Genomic DNA, 18,210 nt, shown 5'->3' with positions numbered 1-18,210 from the left:
GTTGGATTCAAATTAACATAAACCCGTTCACATGTTTTCCCTAGAATAACATGCGAAGAGGCCTTTACTCTCCCTAAACTTCCCTTTCAACTTCACCCTTGCTAATCTCTTGGGGATGAAGTTAAACTAGTTCACAAGTACATTTATTTCCTATTTTAATTTTTTTTGTTTCAATCATTCATTTCAAAGTTTCTTAGCATGTCTCATAATCTTGATCTCATGAAAATTCATCTTACTTTGTATATAACCTTTTTTTTTGTTATAATAAGCATAAACATGATATTCCTGTGTTCATCTTGTTTTTGTGGCCTCCATTATTATATTTAAGGGTTTATTTTTCTGTAATAAATTCACCTCTTCAATAGATTAGGAACATCAATTTGCCTTAACTTTTCAACATTAATTTGCATTTGTTAGTTATGTTGTCGGAGTCTTTACTCATTGTATTGCTTGATTATTGGATGTAAGAGCAATGTCACTATGACCTAGAAATGATATTTTCATAGGATATTAAAATTCCAAAACTTAATTCAGGCATTCAATCCCAAAAATTTAATAGGTTTCCACTAAAAGGTGTTCAACACAAATTGAGAGCATAAAGCTACATGTTTGGTTACCTAGGTTGTTACAAGAGAAATGGAAAATTTTAAAAGAAAACAAAAGAAGATAGGGAAAAATAGCTTATAAAATAAAATAAATCAATTTTTGATTTTTTATGAGCACCCCTACACACAGGGCAACATCCATGCTGGCCCATGTGCATGGAATGTGGGCCGGCCCCATGTGTATAGAACATTGGGGACTAGTATGTAGACGCATTTGTTTTTTTTGCTTCATGGGGTTAAACAACAGGGGGTAGCCCATCCCCTTTCCCTTAACCACCCCCCCCCCCCCACCCCCCAAACCCTGGTGGCAACAGGATTTGATCCCAAGTCTCTACTCCGACGAGTTAGAGAACCTATCAACTGAGCCATCATCAGTTGGCATATGTAGACGCATTTGTGTTTCCAATAAATCCCGTCTATGTAGAGGTTGGATTAGTCCACTTATTGTCAAGATATTTTCAAATACCATTGGTGTTGGTGTTGTTACGATTTAGGGCTGCCAATGATTTGAACGGATCCAATCCATTTCTACTTCTGTTTTGCGAGTATTTAGGGAGAATGACCGATACCCCTAGTGTCAGAATTTGTAGGTTTAAAGTGCATTTGGGATAGGTGCCAGCTCGGAATTGATGCCAATTCACGGGCGGGTATGGGTGCATAGAGTGTGATTTTTTGTCGTTTTGAATGTTTATAGCTGTGTAGTGGAAATTAGATTTCTGCATTGGGTGTATCTATACTTCTCTGGAGTATTTATTACTTGTAGCTTAAGTGGCTGAATTGAAAAATTTATTACTGTCTTTTAGTCTATGTTTGGTTTGAAGAAAAAGGTAGGGAAAGGAAGGAAAATGTAGGGAAATCTATACAAGGTTTGTAAAGGTTTCCCTACCTTTTCCTTTAAACCAAATACAGCCTTAGTGAATAAGACTTTAAGGAAGTCAGGGAATCTTTAATAGCTAAAGGTGAAGTTGAATAGATTATTATAATCTAAAATGTTTTATTAATCAAACAAACAGAGTTGGGAATGAGGTCTGTTTTGACCGATTAAAACCTGAGCCAATTACTCACAGTTTACCTGTAATAATTTCATAATTTTCATTTTATAGGGGATGTAAAATATTTTGAGAAGAGAGATCAAGAATTATGGTTCAAGTTGGGTTGAGGAATTGTTAAATTTTGAATAGATTCGAGTCTTAACCTGAGCCCAATATAGTTGAGATTTTTTAAATTGGACAATCCAACTTGCACCTCTTACATTTATTATCGAACTAGTTAAGACCCGTGTGATGCATGGGAATTGTTAAAAGAAATTAAAGGAAGAAGAACCTTAGATTGGGTAGAACAATTGATTATACATGTTGCTGATGTATCATGGTTTGATCGACTTGACTTTAGAGACAAAAATGGTTCAGCCTTCGGAAATTCTAGATTCATTACTTACAAACTCCATAAGGTCTAGGCCAGGATTATGTTTGGGTGTTTTTTTATCAAGACCATCTAAAGTTCACATGTTATTTTCTTTCTTTTAACACATAGGGTTGTCTATGGTGAGATTGAATTAGCAAAACTTGAGAGCTGTTTTATGGGTTGTCAAGGTTCAAAGTATCGATAAAATATGACCAGTGTCAATACGAAGATCAGTAGTTTTAAATGAAGGTGCAGAATATAATCATCATTATAGCCTTGTCCTAATCATGAGTTCTGCTATATGAATTCTACTCCACCATTGCATTCATTGTTATATTCATTATTAAATTATGGGCCATTAAATCATTTCTTATTATAACTCACATCCTCTTTTCGTTTGCTGTTGCTGACTCTTTTACCCCTCAATGTGTAATAGATCACTTGTTATTGGTGTAAGGGATGTTATGGGTGCAAATGGATTGAATTATATTTGACTTGAAGTATATATAAATCTGATCGATAGAAAATCCATATGATCCAAATTCAAATTCGAATCTGTTAGATTCTCTAACTTCTTATACGAATTTGATTTGGATCGTTTTATTGGACATTTGATAAAGATCCAATTCAATTCAATATATGCAATATAAATACATTTATAAATATACTATTGGGGCATGTGTGATGCATGGGAAAGCCTGATATTTAATATGATAACAAAGGGATTAAGTGGAAATGCAAACCCTTCTTTGACTTGCACCCACTGGGGTCCTTTCATCGAGTTTGGGGTGAAACTCGAAACTATTTTGACTAGGGACAAGGTGGATGTAGTATTTATCTACCCCATCCTAATAAACCTGTCTTGAAGTTTGCCAAAAAATCACTTTAGACCCTAAAGAATTAAAAGGGCAAATTGTGCCCCCAAACTATGATGGAAAGGTTACTTTGAGGCAAAAGTAGATAACATTAGAGACATCATTTATGAATCCATTAAATAATAAAAGTATGCTTATATGGCACTATTCAAGTTTGAAAAAGCCACTTTCAATGTTAAAATAAATCTATTAGTTAAAAAAATAAATAAATTTTAGGGTAAATCATAAATAGGTATCCTATACTTTGGAGGTAGTGGCACTTAAGGGCTTGAACTTTGAGAAATATAAATACAAGCCTAGCCATTAACATTCCATCAGCTATCTTGAAGCATGTGATGTCATGTGCCCTTCAAACATTTTAAAATCCCGAAAGTACTTTCTTCTTTAACCTCTAGTTCAACCAAGCAATTATGGTTGATTGAGCTTTCATTCTCCTTCTTACAAAACTTATTAACCATATGCAATGCTTTTCCTATTTCTAGCACTCCTATCTTGTTCTTCTTTTTTGTCCCTTGTTGCATCGTACAATGTCCCCGATGATGAGACAGATTGGTGATGGTGCTAGAAAACCTTGTACCTCGGTGGTTGCAACTCTTCCCTAGAAGATTATGATCCTAACCCTTCTGTCCCCGAACAGAAATACCAAAGATGGTGTTGCAAGATGCAATGGAACGAGCGGAGAGTCACGCCAAGTAGCTAGGTCGGTCGGAAATGTAGCAATGAGCGAGAGAGAGCTGCATGGGTTGACGTATTGTTTGAAGATCTCTATGAGGACACCATTCTGCAACTCATGCAACAACACTCTCAACCCAACCAGCAACTGAGCAGTGTTCTCATCGATGATGCCATGAAAAAAAATGTTCATCACCGGTAGAAGTACGTAGTTTACAAGGATTCTCCACCACCTTCAACACTGCAACTGTACAACTGTTGGTGAGAGAGCTCAATGATTTTCTATAATAACTATTTGATTACTTCTTTTCTTCATGGTTTCCTAGAGAAATGGTGAACAATAATTAGAAAATTACACATCTTTTAATGAAAACCAACTCTACATGCATTTGCTCTCATTTTCTTGAAAGTTAACAAAAGAAAGAAGACAAACCAAATTACTTAGACATAGACTGCGTGCTCTATAAATCCATGGAAACTACAACCTTCCCCTCTTCAACTTTTTGTGATCCCGTCAACCTCGCCAAGATCACAAATGAAGCACCTCCCAGAACGCTATTTAAACACCTTAAAATCACCACTTAGGCCTTAAATTCCAAAGATGGCAGTCCATTCTCCAACAGAAATTAACTAAGAGGTTACTACTCTGCCCCATATGAATTGCACAATTAAGGCCCCGTTTGCTTTTCAGTAAGTTACTTACATGGGTATAAGTGGTTCGATCGGTTCTTAAGAAATACTTACCTAGGTAAGTGCATTTATCCATTTTCTTTTATTTCCCAGGTAAATAAGACAATGACCATTTTAACCATAAAAATCCATTATTAAAATGGGCAATTTTGTCCCATCCAAGTGTTGGCAACTTTCACTCTAGATGGGAAAGTTATTTATCCACCGGGAGATGGGTAGCGGGTAAGTGATACCGAGGAAAATAAATTCTCCCTGATCCCCACATAAATCTGGAAAAAGGACATGGATTTCTTAGTCGATGGGAACCAAAATCCCCTCTCAAAATACAAAAAATGAATACCCCCTAAGAGTATTCAATAGTGGTGGCAGAGACTTATTTGGCATCTCAAAATTGGGGTCCATAGGAAAATAAATTCTCCCTGATCCCCACATAAATCTGGAAAAAGGACATGGATTTCTTAGTTGATGGGAACCAAAATCCCCTCTCAAAATACAAAAAACGAATACCCCCTAAGAGTATTCAATACTGGTGGCAGAGACTTATTTGGCATCTCAAAATTGGGGTCCATAGATGGGAAAATTATTTATCCACCGGGAGATGGGTAGCGGGTAAGTGATACCGAGGAAAATAAATTCTCCCTGATCCCCACATAAATCTGGAAAAAGGACATGGATTTCTTAGTCGATGGGAACCAAAATCCCCTCTCAAAATACAAAAAACGAATACCCCCTAACAGTATTCAATACTGGTGGCAGAGACTTATTTGGCATCTCAAAATTGGAGTCCATTTTCTTCCTCGTCGTTTAATCAACCAATCTGAAATCATAGAGCCCATAAGCTCTGCAGCAAACAGAGTTCCTTTATGCACAAACCATTAGGCTGTGTTTGGAAATTATGCAAATAATATAGTGTAAATGCAAATATGTAGAGTGTAAAATGGTTCATATAAATTGCAAAGTTGGGTTAGTTTTGCACTGACAAATTTACCTTCTTACCAAACTGATTTTAAGTTGTAATGGATGCAAACATGAATTTCAATAAAGCATATGCTTTTTTTTTATCAAAAGCCCACTTGAATGCAAATTCACTTCTTTTTTATTGATGTACTTTTACATCTTATTATCAATGTAAATATGCACTAGTCTGTCATTTGTCAGTGCATAAATGTAATGTTGCTGAAATACAGGCAAAAATGAACCAGAGTGCAAATTTACCCTAAATCGGGATTTACACTCCATTTGCATCATTTCCAAACGCAGCCTTAAGAACATTATATGCTCTTGATTCAAACACATGGCTCTTTGGACAGCTTGTGAAGATAAGAGGAAGATTCAACAATGGCGTAGCCACTATTGGGGCTAAAAGATACAAGAGAATGAAGCTTGCTATTAATCTAACGACAAGAGTCAAGAGGACGAAATCAAGCTCATTGAGTGCGAAATTAGATCAAATGACCATGTCTCCAAGAAAGTTTGCACTAACACCAATCCATTCCTCCATTAGAACCTTGAACGAAAACTATGGATCAGCATAGTTATCCATTATCTCCATGCTTTCAAGAATTCCATTATCTTCGTGCTTTCAAGAATTCCAATACCTGAAGATGATGATGAAAAATTATCTTTGGAAATTGGAATCTCCAGGGGGGGAGATAGAGACTAATCATAATGTAAATCCAAGGTACTTAGTTGGCACATTTTAGAAGCTTAGGTACTTTGAAGTTTAGGGACAAATTTATACTAGGCCCAAAGTATAAGGTATTAATATGTGATTTACCCTTTCTTAAAATTGCAGGGAAAGAAAGGGAAAGGTAGGAAAACCATTACAAATCTTGTATAGGTTGCCCTGTCTTTCCCTTGCTTTTCCTTCAAACCAGCCTCCTCTTAGTTTACTAATAGCCCCCCCCCCCCCCCCCTAAACCGCATCTCGCCCATGAATTTAACATCAATCCATAGACAGGATTCAGTCCACCCCTTGAAACCTTAGTTCCACCCTAAGAGTGGACTGAACTATAAAATTCCCCTTTAGTTTAGTAAAGGCCCAAAATTTTATTGAACGGGATTCTAGCTTAGGACTATAGGTGCAAAAACCAAAGTTGGGTAGCAATTGTTGTACTAGCTATGGTTTAAGCATAAGGAAAGGCATTTCCTAAAGTAAAGAAAGACTTATTGAAACACACTCAGGACTAGACTATCAATGGACTGGATGCTGCTCCGGTCAAACCTTAATCCAGTCCAATTAAATTGGTTTTGGATGTCAAATAGTTTGATCAAATTGGATTTGATTGAAACCAAAAGCTATTACTACTTATTTTGATTGGTTTGAATTAACCTATAACAATCCGATAGCTCCTTTCATAAAAAAAAAAAAATCCCAATAAGAAAAAGAAATTTGCATAGAGATAAAGACATAGTAGGTGTTTGGCATCAATGTCATTGCTTCAAAGCCATTTGTAGAAAACGTTGTTGTATGGATGAGGGTCTGTTGCACCATTTTCTCAGAAAAGGGCTCCTTTTTTGTTTGGCATTGATGCTACCACATAGGATGTTTTCTAGGGAAACATCATTGGTTTTGTTTGGTACCAATGCTGTATAACCGTTTTCAGCATTGGTCTACATTATCCACATTATCCAATGCTTAAGATGATGCCACATTGGTGCCACATCATTGTACCATTGGCAGCAACGGTTCCAAAAAGGAGAAAACACTAAATTTGATGTTGTCTCAAACCACGCTTTCTCAATTCCCAAGGCATGGTCTAGGGCAAGGAATTTTTTGGAAAAATAGAACCAAACGTTACACCATTTTTTTCCTAATGTGGTGCCTATGAGGCACTGTTTTCTAGGGCAACAACATTGATGCCATACACTGCAATAATGAGAAGAGAAGAATTTTGGAAAAAAAATAAGGGAGAGAATTTAGGAGAGAGAGAGAGAGAGAGAGGTAATGATCAATGAATGACAAGTAGGGGTGTAAACAAATCGAATTCAAATCAAAGAAGGCAATATCCGAATTCGAATCCGATTAGAAAATTTGATATCCAACAAATATTGAAAATCAATATTCAAATTTGAATTCAATTAAATATTACAATATTTCATTTGATTTGAATTCGAGCAATTAATTATTTTAGGTAATTAATGAATATTTTATTTATATAAAGTATATAAATATATAAATTATTTATATAATTTAATTATTATATATAAATTATATAAAACACTTAGGTATTTTATATATTTAAGTGTAAGAATTAAATAATTGATAGAATTCAGATATTTATCAAATCGAATAAGGTCATATCCAAATTTGAATCTGATTAACTATTTAGTATAGGAAATCTGAATTTAACCGATTAGATATTTAAATTATTTGAATTCAATTCAAATATATCAAATCTTGAATTCAAAATCAGATTTTCAAATACCATTAACACCCCTAATGACAAACCTTTATGCGTATCTAAATTTGGATCACTTTGGATTGAATACATCTTGGATCCAACCACTATTGAATTAACATTAGATTGGATTTTATATATTGGATCCATTGATGCAAGCCTACTCACGACAAGGTAAAGAAAGGTAGATGGCAACAAGTTCATGAGGATTATTATTGTGGTAACACTTATAAAGAAGGAATGGTGGGTCGCATGGTGCCAGGATTAAGAAAAAGATGGCCGACGTCATTCATTGGGAAAGAAGATGAGGGGCCTACAAATATTACAATGAGATTCTGCACAAGCAAAAACACTGAACCATTCTATTAGCATGGAAATCTCGAGTTCAGATTCAGTGGACCCCTGGGTTCACGGGTTGCGTAAACCCTCCACTGAGAGGCGCGCACGTCATCCTCTATCAGTCTAACAGATCCGTTATGTTAACAGTCATGTTAACGTAAGTTAGCCCGGTTCAACTTCATTTCGTTTTCATTTTCAGCCAGTTGAACGCACCTTCTAAAACAAAAACCCAGCACTAGCTCAGGAGCAAGCGACCACCGGCGGGCGATTTCAGTGAGCCTGACAACATACACAGATACAGAAGCTTCCTTCTCATCAGTCCCTTCTTTCTCTCTCCTCTACCCTCTCTTCCCTCGTCCAAGAAGAATCATCGGCGTCAGCGTATTACTGTTAATCTTTTCGATGTGCATCGATGATAGTCTTGCGGGTGTCTTCACCTCCAAAGTTGAAGAACATATCGGAGACTAGTATATCCATTGGAGGTGAAAGCCACTCGCTAGATCTTCGTCGATTCCCTCTACAACGACTCACTCCAGAAGTTTGGTGAAAGCAATCGGCGAATTCAAAGCGTAGAGATGGACGAAAGATTTTACTGAAGTTTTTGTTTTGCCTGGGTAGGATCTACATGTTGTTAAATGTCAATGGATAATGTTCAATCAAATGCCTATAATTCTTCGAATTATTTTCTGTACTTAATGCTCCCGTATTGTTTGACCCATTGTCCCTGAGAATGACGTTAATTTTTTTCTGAAGTAATTAAATGGTTCATAGATTTATCCATTTAAATGGATCAAAGTCCACCATTTCACCATTGGATGGGTTACCCAAGAGTTCATCCCGGAAATTTCAAAAGTAATGATGTATTGGAACTGAAAATTTTTGATGTATTCAGATGCAGAATGGAAAAATAATTGTTTTCAGAGAAATAATTGATTGCAATCCAAAAAATAGTGGTTAAATACTCAAAAGGTGATCACAATTATTCTAACCATTTTGATTTTCATTACATTTATCTTATGAGGCCTATTAAAAGGTCTGTGACTCTCGCCAATATTTTGCTGATTTCATTGATCTACTCTTCAGGCTCCATTAGTGGCGCGGCAAATGGCTTTTTAAGATTTGAACTCTTGAATGAAAGTGAGGGCAGCAGTAATGGGTATTTGGAGGCCTATTAAACCGGCGGTGGAATCACCCTGGGTTCTCCAATTCAGTTCCAATAAATCATTACATTTGAAATTTCCGGGATGATCTCTTGGGGAACCCATCCAATGGTAGACTTTGATCTATTTAGATGGATAAATCTATGAGCCATAATTCAAGTTAAAATTCTCCCATTTTAGCTTTAATTTTCTTAAACACTACTAAAAATTGAAAAGGAGAGAATGATAAGGTCCTTGCCCAAAATCATTTGACAAAATGATTTATTATTATATAATCTTTGGCCTTTTTAACTGTTTTTCCACCATAAAAAAATTGTAAAATCTCAAAATAGTCTGTGATTAATTTTCTGGAATAGAAGGAATAGTAACCGGTTCAATCGCTGGTCCCATTCATTCACCCAAGCCTTTGAGTTATCTATGATTCAGAAAATGAGATGTATTACACCAACAATCACATATATAGAATTAGGAACCTTGGGCCAACCTCGCAGATACATGTCGATGCGAGATCTGAAAGCTCCTACCTGGAAGGTTGCTTGGACATTGTTCGCGTGACGATCTGGATCAAACTGCAAAATAGAGATCAAAGAGACTAGGGTGGATGACCCGGTGAGGTTGCTCTAATGCTTAATTAAGTTAGTATTCTTGTTGTGATTGCGAGCTAAAAGCTTGAATGCTAGAGAGCTAGAATGTAAATAATTGTGTGTACCTTTGCCCTGGAGGGGTTGATGCCCTTATATAGTTGAGTTGTCGTGGGTCTCACGAAACGATTACGGGATCTTCGGCCTGAGTAGATGAGATTTGTTTTCGCTTTAGACGGGGAGTAACGTATCAATCAATAAAGTCTATCATTACCACCCGATCCGGGCGGGGAGAGGATAAGTCCTACCATTACGCAGCGTGATCTCGGGAGGTTCGAAGTCTGCTGAGAAGCTTTTGGAGTCGATTATGTGTCACTTCGATTCCTGGGCCCCGAACTGGCTTAGGTGCTGAGGTGCCTCTATACCGAGGTGACTCTATGCCGAGGTGGCTTTGTACCGAGGTGACCGAACACCCAAGCTCTAAAAATTGCTGATTAGGCTCATCTTGCTGAGTTGTCATCCTACTGGCAGATCGCGTCCACGTAACCTTTACTTAATAGGTCGTGCCAAATTACCCCTCATCAATTGCCCCCCACTCCTCGTGTCAGGAGGTCCTGACCCGGCACGAGGAGTTCATGACAAGCCCAGGTGGATTTGGCACGACGTTTAGGTGGTACGGAGGGCGGACCTTTGGTTGGACCTGTTCGACCATTTGGCTCAACCAGAAAGTGACCCAAATTGCATATCAGGTATGCAAATGTCAAGCCGATTATAAACTCTGTAGACGTCAAAATGTGTGCTCAACTGATTTCAACCTCGGGTAGCATGCAACCAGTTTTCCTAGGAGCCGTTGGATCGCGCAGATCTTGGCCGTTGATCCCCGGATATAATGGCTATAAATAGGGGCCGAAGGCCCCATTTTCTTTGCCACAAACCACAAATCTAAAGTCCTTGAGGTCGCGTTCAAGTATCCCAGCTCAGTTATCAGCTATTCCCGAGTCCGATGTCATCTTGCTTTTTTCAGTCTTCTTTGGTGAGTTCGTCTTCCTTTGCTTTCGATTCCATTGTCCTTTCCATTAGCATGTCTAGTCTTAGCTTAGATATCCTTTTAGATGGGAGCGGTGAATTCGCCGGGGTCGAGGTGGGCACTTCGGCACAGATCGCAGAGCCTCATCTTGCCGATGTGGGCACTTCGGCACAAGATGTAGACTTCAGCCCGTCCGAGGCGGACTCACCTCGGCGATAGCGAGAAGCCTCTGGAAAGTCGGCCTCCACCTCACACCGAGGTCACCTGCCAAACAGCTTTGGTTCGTCTACAATGACAGCAAACAGGCTCTTGTCTTTAGTAGCTCGATACAGACTCCCGAATAACTTAGTATACAATATTCCCTTAGGCAACTTTCCTTGGGATCATGGTCATGACGAGATCGTTGTCTTCGAGGAGCAGCTCATAGCCAGGCTATGTCTTCCACTCCACCCTTTCATAGTCAAACTCGTTAAGTTTTTTGATATTGCCATAAACTAGATACATCCGAACTCCATCCACAACATCGTAGGTACCATTTCCCTTTTCCACGATTATAACCGACCTCGACATCTTTTCTTCAATCCTCTCCATCAAGAAGAACTCGGCTTGTGTTCTACCCGAGCACACGTGAAGTTAATACATGTCTCCTCATCCCGGGTACAAGCTGTTGCACGATCTCCCAAACAAATTCCCGGCCTGGAAGAGACGTTAATTTGTGGTCCGTAACATCGATGGGTGGTCGTTCCCGACTCACTGGAGCCATCCAGGACCCTGGCGTCACATTGGACCCAAAGACACGGGAGGAGGTTCGATCTTAGGCGAAGCTCGGCCTAAAGTTCGAAAACTTCGTGACCGAGGAGAAGCACGTACAAGCTGATCTAAGTCCTCCTGGTAGGTTGCCAACTGTTGTACTTGTTTTCTTTGTTTTGTTTTACTTTGATGTTGCATCTAACTCAGTTAATCATCTTTTTGCAGCTACCATGGCTGACATTTCCACCGATGAGCTCTTCGGGAGCATGCAGAAGGGGAAGAAGAAGAAGAGGGCCTCCAAGAAGGCTCACCTCCACACCGAGACCACCACCTCCGATGCCGGCGCCACTGTCCCCGAGCACCCACTAGTCGCCGAACAGCCTCCCGTGATTGACTTGGTTAAGGAGGACCAAGGCAAGGCTACCCCGTCCCGCATGCCCAAGGAAACCACATCTTCAGAGCCCCAGCACATATAGGCAACCACCACTCCGTTGAGTAGCGACACTTCCGCTTAGAGCATTTTGACTCCGAAGTTCGGTCTCCTCAAGAGCAAGGATGTGGTCTTTTCTGAGGAGGTTGTTTGCTGGGCTGACTTGTCGGTCGCTCAGCTCGGGGCCAGAGCGGCAATGCATTGCATGGTGGTATGTACTTAACCTTCAGGATACTTTATACTTAGATTTTCTTCATACTTATACTTGGTTTCTTCTTTTGGCAGGTGAACTCCTCGATCCATGCCCTGGCCTACTAGTCCAAGGTGAACTTAATGCGAGCTCTCGAAGCCAAGGAGTCCTCCCGAAGTGTCCACTCTGAGCTCAACTTAGCTCACAATGAAATCAATCAGCTGAAAAATGATGCACAAGCCAAGAAGAAGCAGTTGACTCTGTTGATGGCGGAGAAGAAAGAGCTAGAGGCGGAGAAGAAGCTGCTAGAGGAGCGCGAGGTGACTTTGAAGAGAGAGAATGAGAACCCTGATGCGCTGGTGAAGGAGCGGATTGAAATTCTGCTCCTGGCGAAGGAGGATGCCAAGGTCAAGGCTGTCGAGGAGTACAAGTCTTCAACGGAATATCGCGAGAAGCTGGTCGAGGCCGAGACAGCGAGCTACCGCAAGGGATTTAAGCTCAGCAGATGGTTAACCCAGCATGAATTTCCCCACCTTGACCTTAATGTCATCACAACATCCAAGATCACCAAGGAGATGGCCATAGAAGACGCTAAGGACCCAAACTCTGAGGAGGAGAGCGACGACGACCTTCTCGACGATGAGACAACGGGAGAGGGAGAGGGAGAGGGAGCTGATGCCGCCGAGGACCACATGGAGACAGATCTGCCCGCTGACGCCTCTGTTGGGGATGAGGAGCCCCGAACTGACTGATGCCTCTTTTCTTGGACCCCCTTTGTAAATACTCGATGTCCCAAGCCTCCAAGCTCGGCTAAATAGTTGTAATCTTTTTGTTGTTGTTGTTTTTTCTTTTTTTTATGTACTCGAAGTGCTTTATCAATGGAATACAAGTATTTTGCAAAACTCTTTGTGTGCAAAAAATTTTCTAAGTATAGATTACTCCCAAGTTGGCGAGCTAAACCAAATAGGAGCAAAATTTTTCGAAGTGTAGATTACTCCCGAGCTGGTGAGCTCGACTCGAATAGGAATAATCTAATTGTTATTGTACGCCGAGGTGAACAGACACTGCAGAGTACATGCCCGACCTGTATGTGCCCATGTTACTTCACCTTGCCCATGCCAAAGCGATTGGGTTTTAATGAGCCCATGCCGAAGAGGCGATCGTGTCTTAAGTTGCCTATGCCCAAGAGGTGACTAGGACTTCTCTACCCATGTCGGAGAGGCGACTGGGTCTTATATCATGCCGAAGTCTCTTGTCAGCTCGACACCATAGCCCTTAGGCTTCTGGGAGTGACTTAAGGTCCTCTCTCCAATTCATCGTCCATAGGATTTGTATCAGTTCGATGATCCTATGGACTTAGTCGTTTTTGTTTGCATTGAGGTTTACAGATAGTATCTCCTTAGGTTGTCAACGTTCCAAGCTCGAGGTACCCGTTTCCCTTCCATGGTCTCGAGTTCATAGGTTCCTTCTCTAAACACCCATCTCACCCGGTAAGGTCCTTCCCAATTCGGACCGAGCTTACCCACGCCGAGCTCAGGTACCATTACCTTATGGAGGACTAGGTCACCGACTTGGAATAGTCACTTCCTGACACGGGCGTTATAATACTAAGCTACTCGCTACTGGTAAACTATAGTTTGAATGTGGGCCAGATCGTGTACCTCCTCGACAAGGTCCAAGTTAGTTTTGAGCTCATCGTCGTTTGTCTCTTCGTTGTAAGCTTCGAGCCGCAATGTCAATACTTCAATCTCTATTGGGATCATGGCTTCCGTCTCGTATGTGAGGATGAAGGGTGTCTCGTCGATCATGGTCTTGATGGTAGTCCGGTATAACCAAAGGACACTGGGTAGCTCATCCACCCACAATCTTTTAGCTCGCGCAAGGCGAGCTTTCAGTCTGCGGAGGATAACCTTGTTCGTCACTTCAGCCTGTTCGTTTGCTTGTGGATGCACTACCGAAGTGAAGTTTTGTTGAATCCCCATCTCGGTGTACCAGTTCTAGAATTTGATGTCTTCGAATTGCTTCCAGTTATTTGAAATCAAGACTTTGGGCAGTCCAAAACGACACATGATGCTTTTCCAGAAGAAATTTTGCACATTCCGGGCGGTAATGCTAACCAACGGTTTGGCTTCCACCCACTTCGTAAAGTAGTCCACTGCCACGACCAAGAACTTCCTCTGCTCAGTTTCCGGTGAAAAAGAACCGAGGATGTTGATTCCCCACTGTGCGAAGGGTCACGGGATAGTAAGATATTTTAAATTGGTAGTAGGTTGATGGAGGATGTTGGCATGCCTCTAACATCTATCGCATTTCTTGATGAGCTCAAGTGCGTCTGCCTTCATTGTGGGCCAATAGTAGCCCTGCCTTAATGTTTTTTGGGAGAGTGCTTTGCCCCCCAAGTGTCCTCCACATAATCCTTCATTGATATCGCGAAATACGAACTCAACTTCTGAGGGTCGCAGGCAACGTAGGTAGGGGAGCGTGAAGGATCTCCTGTACAGTCATCCATCTATAAGGACGTATCGGGCTGATTGACGCTCTACCCTCCAAGCAGCATTGCGTTCTACAGGTAGGGTCCCGTTGAGCAGATAATCAACAAGTGAGTCAATTCAGCTCGGTTCCTTTTGCAATACGGGAGCGACCTCTTCTACCTCCCCCCCCCCCCCCCCCCCCCCCCCCCCCACGAGAATGCTAGGCCGAGAGAGGTCCTCTATGTACATAGTTCGCATGGTGTTGTCACTAGTACTTGCTAGTCAAGACAAGGTGTTAGCCTCAGCATTCTCGGACCTTGGAATCTGCTTATGAAACAAGAGTTGAAGCTTGGTAGGATATCCCTGACTTTGGTTAAATAGGTCACCATAGTTGAGTCGCATGCTTCATAGTCACCATTAACTTGGCTAACTACCAACTGTGAGCCACTGCACACGATGAGATGTTTTGTACCCATTTCCTTCACTAAGTTTAGCTCGGCAATTAGTGCTCCATACTTTGCCTCGTTGTTCAACGCCTCGAATCTGAACCGGAGAGTGTACTCCAGCTTCACCTCGCTTGGGCCATATAGTATCAGTCCTGCACCGCTTCTTCGCTGGTTGGAGGATCCAGGGCTCCTCGTCCCAGGTCGGTACTGCTATGACCGGAACCGGTGCCGCACTGGTTGATGCCTCTGACACGTTAGCAGGCTCAGCCAGTTCAGGGGTCAGTGTGCTGAACATACATTTCGCTACGAAGTCCACCAAAAATTTGGCTTTGATCGCTGGCCATGGCTCGAACTGGATGTCGTATTCGCTAAGCTCGATGGACCACTTCATCAATCTCCCTAACACCTCGGGCCTAAGTAGGATGTGCCTCAGAGGTCTATTAGTAAGGATGACGATGGTATGGGCTTGGAAGTATGGGCGTAATTTCCGAGTTGCTACTATTAGCGCGTATGCCAGTTTCTCAATGTCGGGATATCTGGTTTTTGCATCCTACAACACTTTACTTACATAGTAGACGAGTCGTTGGACCCGGTCTACTTCTCTAATTAGTACCGAGCTGACCACCTCGTCACGCGCAGAGAGATACAGCTTCAACTCATCTCCTTCCTCAGGTCGGGTTTAGACCTGTTCATGGGTCGGGTAGTCCGACGGGTCGGCCCGGCCAGGCTTGACCCCCGGACAGGCTTGCACATGAACTTTAGCTCGCGGGCTTGACCTCGGGCCTAAAAGCCCATGCCTGACTATTTTACGGGCCGGGCTCGGGATTTGTCACAAAAGCCCGGCCCAACCCGACATTTTGTATTTTATTGTAAACCTTAGTCGATTAACCTTTCCTATTTCCTCTTTTCATCTTTTATCTTTCTCTCCTCATTCTCACTCTCAATAACCGGCGCTAATCCAAGCAAGCAACCACTGTTCTCAGTCTCAGAGGTGATAGGCAAGCTCAGGCACCTGTCGTCTCTCTTTCTAGCAGTGAGTCTTCTCTCTCTCTCTCTCTCTCTCTTCTCTCGTCTCTCTCACAGTTCTCACTCGCACGCACTCGCATATTCTCAGGATTCAGGAACCGACGAACTCAGGCACCGGCGCCAGCCACGCCACTAGTGAACTCAGTCGCCCCTCTCTCTAGCGGTGAATCTTCTCTCTCTCTCCACCATTCCTCTCTCTCTTGTCTCTCTCACATTTCTCATTCTCATGCATTGTTGCATATTCTCAGGAACCAGTGAACTCAAGCATCGGTGATGGCAAACTTAGGCACTGGCGCCAGCCGCACCACCAGTGAACTCAGTCGCCCTACATTTCATCCTCCGTTAGGTCGGGCTTTTGGCTTTTTATGAGGGTTAGGCTCGAGCCCCAGTTGTAGGCCCGTTGGTCAGGCCGGGCTCGGGCTCGGGCCTGAAAAAATCTTGTTAATGAAGAGCAAAAGCCCGGCCTGGCCCGACCCATGAACAAGTCTTGTTGGGTTAAAATCGGGGCAGTACTTAGGTACCTTTTCAACTCATCAAATGTGAGCTAACACTCTTCAGTCCATGAACAAGTCTTGATTTTATCCGAATTAGCTTTGATGCCACATCAGTTCACTATGTAACTGAGGAACTTGCCCGACATGACCCCGAAGACACACTTATTTGGGTTTAACTTCATTTTATATTTCCTTAAAATTTGAAAAACATCATCTAAATCATCAATTAAAGATCTAGAAAATTGGGTCTTCACGACCATGTCATCAACATAGCATTCCACTTTATTGCCAATCAAAGGTTCAAAAATTTTGTTTACAAGTTGCTGGGAAGTTGCTCCAGCATTTTTCAAGCCAAAGGGCATAACTTTATAATAGTACAGCACGAATTTGATTACAAAAGCAGTTTTATCTTGGTCGGTTGTGTCCATCCTAATTTGGTTGTAGCCGAAATAAGCGTCCATAAAACTTAGCAACTCATGCACTGAGGTCGCGTCTATCAGGTGGTCCACTCCGGGCAAGGGGAAGCAATCCTTTGGGCAGGCTCTGTTCAGGTCGGTGTAGTCGACACACATGCGCCACTAGCTTTCTTTACAAGCACTTGGTTGGCAACTAAGCTCGATTAATGGACCTCCCTGACAAAGTCTGCAGCGATGAGCTTCCCGACCTCCTTATCGACTACTCTCCACCGCTCCAGGGCGATGTCGCATTTTCTTTGTCTAACTGGCCTGACTAATGGGTCCACATTAAGTTTATGAGTTATCACACTAGAGTCGATTTCAAGCATTTCTGTCGCGGATCATGCGAAAACATCTAAATTATTAAACAAGAAACTTACTAGCTTTGTTTAGAGCGGTTCGCTTATCAGTGCACTGATCTTGAGAGTTTTGATCGGCTCGGTCTCAGAAACCAGTATGTGGACTGTCTCTTCCATCGGGGCAGCTCGCTCCTTGGTGTAGTCTGCTGGTTGATCTAATTCGACATCTTCTGCCAGTTTTGCCTTTCCCTTGAGGGCAGCCATGTAGCACTTACGGGATTCAAGTTGATCGCCTCGTATGACCCCTACTCCGTAATCTATCAGAAACTTCATCGCGAGATAGTAAGTCAATACTATCGCGCGTAAAGCATGTGTAATGGGTCGACCTATAATTGCATTGTAAGGGAATGGAGTTGCGACCACCAAGAAGGTGTGCTCAAACTGTACAATATTCGGCCATGTGCCCGCCTCCATTAGTATTGTGACCCGACCTATAGGCCTAACTTCTTCTCCGTTGAACCCTACTTGTGGGATATCCATTGGTTTTAGATCACTCTGTTGTAGTTGTAACTTGTCAAAGGTTCCTTTGAAGAGGATATCGGCCGAACTGCTTGAGTCCACCAAGATCCGCTTCACATCGAAGTCATTGATGATCAACTTTACAACTAGGGCATCGTCATGAGGATATTGAATCCCACGAGCATCGTCCTCGGTAAAATAAATGGGTTCTTCGATCCGAGGTCACTTGGGTGGGTTCTCTGCCTTGTGCTCTAGTTCTCGGACTAAAGTCTGTCTTGCTGCTGCTATACACCCCGCTACAATGGATCCTCCAGTGATCATATTGACCACCCCGCGGATCGTTCTTTCTTCTAGTAGCGAGTGAGGTGGCTATTCG

General features: G+C 41.8%; 1 protein-coding gene across 1 annotated transcript; it reads right to left on the bottom strand.

The window, feature by feature from the left end:
• Positions 1-13,743: 13,743 nt before the first annotated feature.
• LOC148792232 (uncharacterized) lies at positions 13,744-14,106 on the bottom strand. The gene has a single exon (XM_088903766.1). The coding sequence runs from the start codon at positions 14,104-14,106 to the stop codon at positions 13,744-13,746; it is 363 nt and encodes a 120-aa protein (XP_088759892.1).
• Positions 14,107-18,210: the final 4,104 nt, after the last annotated feature.

The sequence above is a fragment of the Nelumbo nucifera genome, chromosome 4 (assembly GCF_055504915.1).
Source record: "Nelumbo nucifera cultivar China Antique chromosome 4, China Antique-T2T, whole genome shotgun sequence".
NCBI lineage: Eukaryota > Viridiplantae > Streptophyta > Magnoliopsida > Proteales > Nelumbonaceae > Nelumbo > Nelumbo nucifera.
The sequence above is the reverse complement of the archived record's forward strand: the minus strand, read 5'-3'. Positions and strand labels throughout refer to the sequence as shown.

What these genes read in the sequence shown, in the direction of transcription:
- LOC148792232 (XM_088903766.1), bottom strand. Translation starts at nt 14,106, where the DNA reads ATGGGGATTCAACAAAACTTCACTTCGGTAGTGCATCCACAAGCAAAC.